At 32.8% G+C, this 11,342-nt stretch overlaps 2 protein-coding genes across 2 annotated transcripts in view; one reads left to right on the forward strand and one right to left on the reverse strand.

The window, feature by feature from the left end:
* Positions 1-1,996: 1,996 nt before the first annotated feature.
* On the reverse strand, positions 1,997-3,756 carry LOC106108254 (biogenesis of lysosome-related organelles complex 1 subunit 6-like). The gene is made up of 5 exons (XM_013289357.1): positions 3,562-3,756; positions 3,383-3,493; positions 3,129-3,216; positions 2,470-2,556; positions 1,997-2,112 (listed from the first exon to the last, which is right to left on the reverse strand). Exons 1-5 carry the CDS (start codon positions 3,576-3,578, stop codon positions 2,056-2,058), a joined length of 360 nt encoding a protein of 119 aa, XP_013144811.1. The 5' UTR covers positions 3,579-3,756; the 3' UTR covers positions 1,997-2,055.
* Positions 3,757-4,131: 375 nt separating this feature from the next.
* The window catches only part of LOC106108198 (protein CASC3-like), a 17,670-nt gene continuing 10,459 nt past the window's right edge, over positions 4,132-11,342 (forward strand). Inside the window, exons 1-5 of the mRNA XM_013289296.1 lie at positions 4,132-4,408; positions 4,666-4,743; positions 6,878-6,978; positions 9,544-9,688; positions 10,037-10,131. Of these exons, the coding sequence (XP_013144750.1) occupies positions 4,319-4,408; positions 4,666-4,743; positions 6,878-6,978; positions 9,544-9,688; positions 10,037-10,131 (509 nt within the window). The 5' untranslated portion in view covers positions 4,132-4,318. The remainder of the gene's footprint in view (positions 4,409-4,665; positions 4,744-6,877; positions 6,979-9,543; positions 9,689-10,036; positions 10,132-11,342) is intronic.

The raw sequence follows: 11,342 nt of genomic DNA on the forward strand, positions 1-11,342 counted from the left end.
TTGGAAATTTATTGTACTTAAATTGTGTAAAAAATTAAACGCAGAATTTTTCTTGAACAATTAAAATATAGCAGCTACATATAGACTTACAAGGATCATTGGCAGTTGGCAATTTTGTGAACTAAAATGTCATTTTGAAATTATATTTTGACCAATGAGAGAGCGGCAACTGTATAATGTCGCCATTTTGATAATTACGAAATTCGATTTTTAAACATCGTATATTGTGGTATTGTTTTCAACAGGGGAGAATTTCACAAGAAATTACGTATTTTTGTCTGAACAAAAAACTGTCCTAAAATCCTTGTAGGTCTATAGATATGATTTGCAAAAAAGGTTCACATTATCCTTGAGAATGTCTTGTAATTGTGAATCTTTGAAAAGCGATATCATAGTGGGCAAGCGTAAAAATATTGTCATTATTGTGATGTAGAGTAAAAGATCTCTTATACTCCTTTTCCACACGCAACTAGACCTCAGTAGAAAAAGGGACTTATCCGAAAAGTCTTGATACCAGTGATAAAGAAATGAGTGGATTTGAGTAGATACCATGATTTAATTAGGAATTAATGTAAGAAAACGCTTCTGTTCAGTACGTAGTATATAATTGTACAGTATTTCTGCTGTCAATTTGTGAATCTAACTGCCATTTTAATGCTTAATTGAGTGTTGATTCAATCTAATTAAACGTGCATTTCCACTGACGAAACATTTCGTCACACTGATCTGTATGGATCGATCGATAGGTTCCTTGAGAATCACATATTAAGTTAACAAAAGCTATCATTTTCAAACAGACATGTCCATTTATACAGATCAGTGGTTATGTTTAAAAATGCACTCAACACTAGTCTTAGTTTTGTTATATCACAAATAAAATAGTTATAAGATGTATTACAAAATATCTCATTATGATATAAAATTATATAGACGGTAACATAGATGTATAACCTAAAAATAGTGTTTCATACAATTCTGACGTCTAACGGTAAATTGCTTTTATGGGTTATCCAATTTGTATTGTATTTAACAACATTGAGGTTAATGGAGGGAATTTACCCGAAAAATAGGCGGTGGGATATTTCGTATATCTTATCTGGTCGATGTATCTATAGGTTATATATCTATGGACAGTAAAGTATATTTTTAGATTAACATTTTCGTGGTATTTATCAAAAGTATAAATTAAGAGACATGTTATGCAGTAGTACTTATTGTAATTGTTATTAACTTTTGCTATTACTTAAAAAAACGTAACATATTTATTAATAAAATACTTATAAAATTGTAACGATTAAATAAAGTATAAAAACACAAGGATGTTTATTCTTCCTTTTCATTCATTATGAAATATTTAGTTTGGAGTTTCGTTGACTGAGAGGTTAAGCACATGACTACAAATCCTGGGTTCGATTCTCTTTTTTTAAAAACATATGTACATTTACCTGACATTCTATGGTGAAGAAAGATATATCTGCACATTTTTGAAGAAACTTAAAGATATATGAAGTCAAATAAAGCATGGTTGACTATGACCTAAACATCAACTTATGGTAGGCCCAAGCCCATCAGTGGGGATATACAGAAAGCTGATGGAAAGACCGTTTTTGTATAAGTGTGACTATGTTAAGTACTTTTTTTTTAATAAAATAGTAGATTTTTGTTAATTTACTAAATATGTCTTTTAACTATTCCAACTTAGCTCTAGGCTTGTGCTAGGATATGGTTCACAATAGCCGAATGGCAGGATTTGAACCATCGACCGCATGTTCGGTAGTCTGTACCCCAAACCAGGCTATTGGTTTTTGCATTTACTATTGCAAATAGATTAGTAAATAAGTACTCTCAAACAGGCTAGTCCCATCTGAGTTAATTCACTTTCCATCAAAATATTAAAAGATTTCATTAGAAAGGAGACAAATATAAATAAAAAAACTCTCTTTTATTTATTAACAATTATCCATAAATTAGTAATAAAGTAAATTAACACTTATTTCTTAAAAACATTATTTTTTACAACAAATATAAAGTACATCTATAAGTATTTAATATAATTTAATTTTTGTTATTTGCTTTATTCAACGCCACCTTCTCTATGTTGGCTGCTCTGGTCTGGAAAAGATATTTTTAAAGTGATTTATAATTAAGTCTTTTCCCATACCTATTTCATAATATATCTTTGCTTTAAAGTATCCTAAATAATACATCAATTATGCAGAATATTATAAATGCAAAAGTTTGCATGTTTGTTAAAAGGTACCTCCTAAACTGCTAAACAGATCTTCGTGAAATTTGACATAGTAGAAGCATAGTCTGGAAAATTTACTAGAGTATATTACTTCTGCACAAAATACCAACAATGGATGTGATAATTAAAAATTGTACAAGTTAATAAACCGAGCAAGTACTTGTTCACCGTAACTTCATTCTGATATTTCTAAATCTTTTTTATAAGCTAATAAAACATACCTGTAAAGATTGCACTCTTTTGTGTAAACCAACCATAGAATTGGAAATTGTAGTTAATCTCTCTTTGATTGTAGCAATATCAGCCAACTGAAAAATACATCATACTAACTATTATTGTAGGCCTAATTTAAGTCCCTTTCTCTTTACCACCCTTTTCTTATAAGGAGAGGTTGGGAGGAGGAAGTGGATTTGACGGTGGAGGAGATGCATAGGAATGGGAAATATCCTCTTTATGTGCATCTCCTCCGTCGTATAAGGGTAGGCAACGCATCTGCAATTGCGGATGTCTATGGGCAGCAGTCGCTTCGCTATTTTGGCGGTTTCAGGGTGGTCACTTGTCACCTTGTTATATAAAAAAAAATATATTATAAATGCGAAAGTTAAGATGGATGGATGTTAGCTAGAATCTGGCTAAACGGATGATTTGGCATAGATGTGTGTCTAGAAGAACACTTAGGCTACTCATTTTTAAACTTACTTAGGATTTTAACTTAACAGAGTTATTTTTAACAATTTTTAGGAGGAAGATGACAAAATTACAGAAGTAACATCAAGGGAAACAACGCCAACAACTGGCTTCCACATACTGCCAGATTTAAATATGGGAAAATACTTTTTATAACACACTGAAAATATTAAAAACAGTAACAGAATCTTACCAAAGCATCCAACATAGCATCACTTTGTAAGTCATTCAGTTTACGTCTCTCAGCTGACAGTATTTCGCTAACAGCCTCTTGTTTTTCTCTGTCAACATAAAAATAAGTAACAATACAGGTTCCTTCAAGAATAAGGTAAAAAGTTATCTACAATTCTCATAACTTACGAAATTTCATAGTTCTGGCAACTATGAAGATTTTATTTATTTAATTAAGTCTTTTCCTACGTAAAAATTATCCTTAAATGTGCTTACGTTAATTCTTTTAGATGGCTATGTATGGTTGCTAATGGAGGTTCGTACAGCTCCGTCAAGCCTTGTGCTAGAATTTGTACATTTTTCGCATCGTCCAATGTCTTATTTTCGCTGAAATCAGTGGTAATTATCAAGTAATTAATATTATAACACTAAACAATTAATGCAAAAATATTTACCTTTCCAAATCAGCCATTGTTTCGTTCTTATTTCGCTATCAAATACATGTAATCTAGGATCGTAATGTATTACTAAATAAATTATGATATTGTTTTACAATTTAACATTAGCGTAAATTATAAACTCACTAAAATGAAGATAACAAGGTAAGAAAATACACAAACAAAAAGTTTAGTTTTTGATTTTGACAATTGATAATGACAACTGACAACTAACTGATGACGTGTTCCTGTTTCTCCAGAAGATCCTAAACATGTAAATTTTTATGAATTTGTAACTCAGTATGTGCTTTAAAAGACTTTTATTTTCAACTTATTTTGCAGCTATGAGAAAAAAGGAAAAATGTACTAAAAACATTGGTTGCCTAATATTTTAAGAAGCAGAACATATCTGTTTCCTAAGTGTATTTTACACCTATAACCGAATAAAACATATACTTACTTCTACAGAAAAATAAGTAACCTTTGCTATTTTAGCTGTACTCTTTAGATATTAAGCTTTTTAACTTTAATGTTTATGAAATTAAAATATTTTAACACAGGAGAATAGTTACAAATCATGCTAACGTGGAAAGGAACGTAACATTTATGGCCGCTTGATTTCTTGTTTATTTGACGTTCTTGCGTATTCTGTTGACCAAGAGGGGATATCTACTGAAAATAATTGCATTAATCGTCGGCAAACATTTGCTGTAATAAACTGTGAATTAAAATTGCCAATCTGGAAGTGATACAAGTAACCCGCGAGGACGCCAGTATGACGTCCGTAGTTAGAAGACGGGAACAGGACGATTCGGGCGAATTTTCGGACGCATCTCAGGATAATGATCGAAGCAACTCGGTAAATGTGCGTTTAATGCTTAGAGCAGCGACCAGCCAGGAGAATGGACTTTCATGTTGGCGGTAAAAGAATTGCGACAGCACTTTCTCCTACGCGGTCGCGTGCCGGAATGTACATTTCTTTTCGTTTTATTGAGGTCACGGTTTGGCTCCACTCACCTAGCTGTCGTAGCTGTGTTTAGAGTTTAATTTGTTATCGTGTTTAATTACTTCGTCAGTGTTGTTTGTATAATGCAACTTCTAAAAGTCGCTGAACCTTTGCAGGACGGGGTGGTGAACGAATCGGATTACGATTCAGCCGCGAGTGAATCGGAGAACTCAGAACGAGATCCAGAGAGTCAGGTAATTGTTTATTTCGTTAGTAACTTTCCAACCGTCGACTTAGAGGTCAAGGTTTCTGCTTAACAATATCACTACAAAGATATCTGTCAGGATGTTGTAACAGGATATTCTAATAGGATAAAATTATTCTTACTAATATAAATACGAAAGTTTCGATGGATGTATGTTTGTTACTACAATCTCCAGAATGGTTTAAAGAATCTAAATGACATTTTGGTTAAGATGTAGAACATGTCTCAGAAAACAAGCTACTAATTAATTTTTTTTTATTTCATGCAAACAAAGCCAAGGGCAAAAGTTACTATGTCATGATGTGAAAAAAATAAATAAGTCAAAGAATATTGTTTGCATAGTACATTTTGTATTTATTTACCAGGTCAATTTTTTTATGCTTTTGGTATGTTATTGATTCAGTCAAAACAGAACTGGCAGGACAGTAAAAAAACTCATAATTGAAAACCTTCTTTTTGAAGTCGGTTTAAGAGAGATTAAAATAAGTTTTAATGTTTTAGTGTTTGGAAGTCAAATTTTAATGTGAGAAAATTTAGATTAAATATAATTTTGTATTGAGGAATTTTGTGTTATCTGTGTGATCTCATTTGACATTGGAATGTTGTTGATTTTTATTCCCACAAAGTATGAATTTGAGATAAGTTTTATGCAAGTAACAATTTGTTTACTTTGTTTCAATGACTAAGCTGTTGCTTTGTTAATTATAACACATATTATATACATATGTAGATATATTGTAGTCACATTTGTAATACTAGTAACACTAGTTTTTTACCCACAACTTTGCCCATACAATTTTCAAAAAGTTGCTGCTTAATGTTTCTATAACATATTCAAAATCTGTTTTGGAGATAGTAATAAATATCCATCCAAACAACCTTTCGCATTTATAATATTCCTTGCTTTCGCCCATGACTTTATCTGCGTGAAATTAAAAAAAAACAAAAGTATGTACCATATGTGTTCTTCCAGAATGTCCTCTACATCTTTACCAAATTTCATAGAAATCTGTTCAGCATTTTAAGCTACAAACTTTAAGATACATCTATCCATCCATCTAAACTTTCACTTTTTAATATTATAGTATAATTTATTGTAATATTTATATGTTTCCGAGAGCACTAGGAGCACCCTTAAAAGTAAGACTTCAATTTAAAGTAGGTTTAAGCCTTACTGGGATATGATTACTTGTGTAATGTACATAATAGCTATTTATTTGCAAAACTATTTTAATAATAATGCTTAATTTTTTGACTTAATTTAGAAAAGATAACTAAGTGGTAGAATAAATTTATACTAGTTAAATAATCTGTAAAATATAAACAAGGCGGAAGTTTTAGAATAAATGTGTTTTTTTGGCACTAGCTATTAAAATTAGTTTAATAAAGAGAAATCTCTAGTGAAAGTTTGACCGTCAAATGGATAATCTGCTTTTATTATACTGTGGCTCCAAACTGGGTTAGAAAAATGTAACATGCTTTTTAAGTATTTGAAATATATTTACTAATTTTTTAATCTTCCTTTTTACAAATGATTAGCTGTTCCCATGCAACTTATTCCGGAGGGAATTTAAAAAAAAATGTTATTGTGCAGATTTGTCAAATTAACAATTGCAAATGTCAAAATAACATGACATGATGTCAAACCATTGCAACCTTGATTCCTTGATGTTGCCAACAACTTATGGTCTGTTTCCCACATTAGGGTTTTAATCTAAAATATTTACCCCTAAGTTTAACAGCGTGAAAATATGTAGTCTAAAGCGTGACATAAGTGTAGGCCTTTTTATTAAAAACAGTTATTCGAAAATATGCTGTGATTGTTGACATCTTAGGCAACAAAGAAATGTGTGTTTACGCTTTACTATATTCGTATAGATGGATGGATGTTTGTTACTACATTTAAAGAAGGGTTCATAGTAGTTTATAGTTGTCACAAATGTTGAACATAGTCTGGAAGAACATGTAATACTAACAAAGCAGTTTTTATTCCACACAGACGGAAGGAACAATAGCTTGTTACAATTCGAACTGTTTGTTGGTATTAACAATTGATTGAACCCCAATATTTATGTACATTGGTATAGTTTGTGTTTTTGCTTGATCTTATTGTTTGATTTCAGGAAACCGAGAGAAGAGTTGATGATGATGAGGACAGAAGTAATCCTCAGTACATACCGAAGAGAGGGACATTCTACGAGCATGACGATCGTACCGCTGCCAGGTATAGTTGATAAAAATTAAACCAACTGTCACGACCAGATAAATCATACTTACTAATGTAAATGCGAAAGTTTAGATCGACGGATGGATGTTTGTTAGAGTTTGTATCCTGAATGGCTGAACAAATTTAATTTTAATTTGGCATAGATGTAGAGGATAGTCTTGAAGAACACATAGGCAACTCACTTTTGTTTTTTTATTCCACGCAGACGAGGTTGCGGGCGAAAGCTAGTGTAACCAAAAATGACAAATGTATTTCTTGATTATGGCTTAGTGTTAAAAGTACAAATTGTAATTAGTTTTAAGTTAGTGTGTAATGCAATTGTAATGGTTCAATCTTTGTTACCCTTTTTAATAAATTATTTCTATACTAGCTTTCGTCCGCGACTCCGTCCGCGTGGAATTTAAAACAATAGAAAGCAACTTATGTGTTCTTCCAGACTATCTTCTACATCTATGCCAAATTTTATTGAGATCCGTTCAGCAGTTTTGGCCACAAACTCTAACGAACATCTATCAATCTAAACTTTCGCATTTATATTAGTAATTTAATACTTTGATTGACTTGTTAAAGTTTGTAGCCTAAACTACTGAAGAGATCTTAATGAAATTTAGTCTGTAACACAGGCTATTTACTTTTGTTTTTTTTTTAAAATACTGGTTTGTAATTATTTGAACTGTTTATTGGCATTATAGTTGATTGGTCAGCTGTAAGCTGGTGCATTGACCTAACTGTGCATTGAGCCGTTAAGTCCATATTTACGTAACATGTATGCCGGTAGAAAGTTTGATACACGTTTTTACTTGATAACTGTTTGTTTTCTATCCTGTTAAATAACTAGCTGCTCCTAAAATCTGCATGTAATAAAGACTGTATCTTATTACATTGTGTAAAATTTTCATTTCCAAATGTCAAAATATGAATTCTTAAATTTCGTGTTCCGGGTAATCTCCGAAACGGCGGGACTGATTTTAACAAGACTTTTACTGGAAGATAACGGATATGGACAGGCATATTATAGGCGATTTTTTTTAATCCGCGCTGTCAAAATGGCGACCGGATCGCTATCTGAACAGGTGGACCGATTTGGACGGGTCTTTGGAAGGTAGTTGTTAAAAGGATGGACACGGCAATGTTCTGCGCTAACGAAATTTGCAGGAGATAGCTTGTCTACTTTTATAATTCGTGTATTAAAACAACATATCTATACTAATATAATAAAGCGGAAACACACACTTCTTTGTTGCCTAAGATGTCAGCAATCACAGCATATTTTCGAATAACTTATTTATTTAATAAAAATCCCTACACTTACGTCGCGCTATAGGCTATATATTTTCACGCCATTAAACTTAGGGGTAAATATTTTGGATAAAAACCCTAATGTGGGAAAGAGACCATAAGTTGTTGCCAACATCAAGGAAGCAAAGTTGCCATGGTTTGACATCATGTCATGTCATTTTGACATTTGCAATTGATAATTTGACAAATGTGAAAAATAAAATGATTTTTTTTTATAATTTTATGTGGATGAAGTCGTATGGGAACAGGTAGTTCGCTAAATAAAGAATTCTCTCTATTAATCAGAATCCATACAAGTGTTATAAATTCCGTACATTGGGGTCAATAGTAAATGATAGACGGAAAATGCTTTTTATGTCTGTTTATGTAATATATTTGTTCACAAGTATTTATTCAGCAGCATTTTAAATTATAAGTCGTCCGAAAACTTCGTTAGAATAAATTTGGACCACCCGTTACGTCATATTGACAGCGCGTAAATAAAAAAAGTAGCCTATAATATGGCAGTCTGTGTCAGCTGCCCTTCAGTAAAAGTTCAATCGAAATCGGCTCAGCCGTTTCGGAGATTACCCGGAACAAATGCGACTTGTGAACAAACAAAAAAAAAAAAAAATTGTCTTTCGTTATTAACAACGCAAATATATCATCTTCCCCAAATCTGGGATGTTTCTTTTGAAATTACAGACAGACACTCCAATTTTATTATATGTATAGATATTTAAACTCAAAGTTTAATTAAAATTTTGACGCCTGGTATCGGTACTATAGCAATCTTGCTTCCTTGTTTCTATTTGCTTGTTTTTGTCCCTTTCCAGTGTGACGATTTTTTCCAATTTATTCTCGCTCTAAAATAAATAGCGTGAAATTGTATGTTGTAAGTGTAGGGTATTTTTATTAAAAAAGAATTATTCCTAAATATAAAGTGATTGCTGACATCATACATAACAATGTGTGTGTTTACGTTTTATTGTATAACTACCGTTCGCCCGCGACTCTGTCAGCGTGGAATTAAAAAAATTAAAGTCAGTAGCCTATGTGTTCTTCTATACTATATTTGTGTCAAGTTTCATCCAGATCCGTTCAGCCGTTTAGGCTACAAACTCTAACAAACTTTCATCCATCCATATTTTCGCAGTTATAATATTAGTAAGATTGCATTTTCAATAGTATAGATTGTGAATTAGTTCCACATTTTTCCGCAATATGGTGACTGTTTTAATATTCCTTGTAAGACTGTACATGTTTTTTTTTTAATTTTCGCAGTGGCGAAGAATCGGCTAACACGACATCGGATGTCGCTTCAGAGAAGAAGGAAGGCTCCGAGGCGCCGGCGGAGCGCAGGCGACCTCCACGGAAATCGGAGTCCGTTAATAAATGGTCACACGATAAATATAATGAAAATGAACAGGTATGAACAATTTATTTATTTGCTAGCAGGATAACTAACAGATAATCCTTTTTATGTTTTTCTAATTAAAAAAAATGATATTCATAACAATAACCAAAAGCAAATAAAAAAGTAAAAAAAAAATCAATTTAATTGAAAGTAAACGATCTTTTCTATAAGCGCCTATTCGAACTCTTACAACTTAATGTAAGAAAGAGACGGTTGTGGTCTCGGTTGCTACACATTGTGACCAAATGTGTGCGAGTGAGACGAAACGAATTTCAGTTTCATCTTTAGTCGCATTTCGTTTCAATTTTGTTTTGATAAGCGATAATCAATTATTCTAATATAGCATTTCTAATGTGTTAGATGCCAAAATCCCGTGACGAGTTAGTTGCTATATACGGCTATGATATAAGGAATGAAGACGCGCCGCCGCACGCACGAAGGAACAGGCGATATGGGTATGTTATTTTTATTTTCATCACCATCATCATCATTTCCCCTATCATATCCTTCTCCCGTAGTGTTGTCGCACCCGGTTTTTGTACTCCAAATAACTCTATCATCTTATCTCAGTCATCACGGATTATTCCCAACCGTCACCCCGCTCTGTCCCCACGTGAGGACATATGACAATAAAAAGATTCAACCGTTCCACCTTTTGCGATTAGGGGAGGGTTGGAACTTATCTCATAACGGTTCCATCTGTCACTTTATTGGTGATAGTGGGACTAAGAGTTGGGATGGATAAAAGATTTTATTCTCACGCGGGGACAAAGCGCGGTGACGGTTGGGAATACTCCGTCATCATTCCCTTTCTCATCATGTCACCTTTCACACATGCCATCTCTTTTTAGGTCTACCTCTACTGATGTACACACTCATAACTAACGTTCTCCTTGTAACATGCGATTCATCCCTCCTCATAACATGCCCCCATGCTAACCTTTTACTCCTTACCTTCTCTACCACTGGGGCTCTCAAACTTCCTTTAATATACTCATTTCGTATCTTTCCATTCATGTTACTCCACAGAAAATATTGACAAAAAGTAAAATTGATTAAAATAGCTCCATCATTATCATCATCATCATCATCATTATCATCGTCGTCGTCATCATCATCATCATCATCGTCATCATCATCATCAATATCATCAATCTGTGTCTTGATCAATAAAATTTGGTTAATTCTTTAGTCTAGAAAGTGTTAAATTATAAATTAATGTTTTAATGTTGCCTAACATGGAGATTCCGGAATTGGCGGTCAGTTTAAATGGTCTACTAAATATTGTTTGCATGGCTTTGCATGAAAAATGTCAAAATGTATTATTCATATTTATATATATTTTTAAAGCTTTGTTTATCAGATCTTTATCATATTTGTGTTATATCTGCATGGTAATCTTTGTAAATTTACATGTCTTATTAAATAAATAGGTTTTCTGCCCAATTGAAATGAGGGTAAACTTTCTCAGCCAGTACAGTTGGTCAGTAGCGCAATTACTGGACTAGCATTCAACTGGAACAGTGTGAATTCCAACTGGCGCCAGTTAGTGCATACAATCTATGGTTGTAACTGTCCAACTGTTCTGGCCAAGAGTGGTTACCTTAGCCGCTTCAATTTTTCCTGTCACTACTTACTACGCTCGCGACTTCTCCCAAATGAAATT

Source organism: Papilio polytes, unplaced genomic scaffold, assembly GCF_000836215.1.
Source record: "Papilio polytes unplaced genomic scaffold, Ppol_1.0 DF821733.1, whole genome shotgun sequence".
Classification (NCBI taxonomy): Eukaryota; Metazoa; Arthropoda; class Insecta; order Lepidoptera; family Papilionidae; genus Papilio; species Papilio polytes.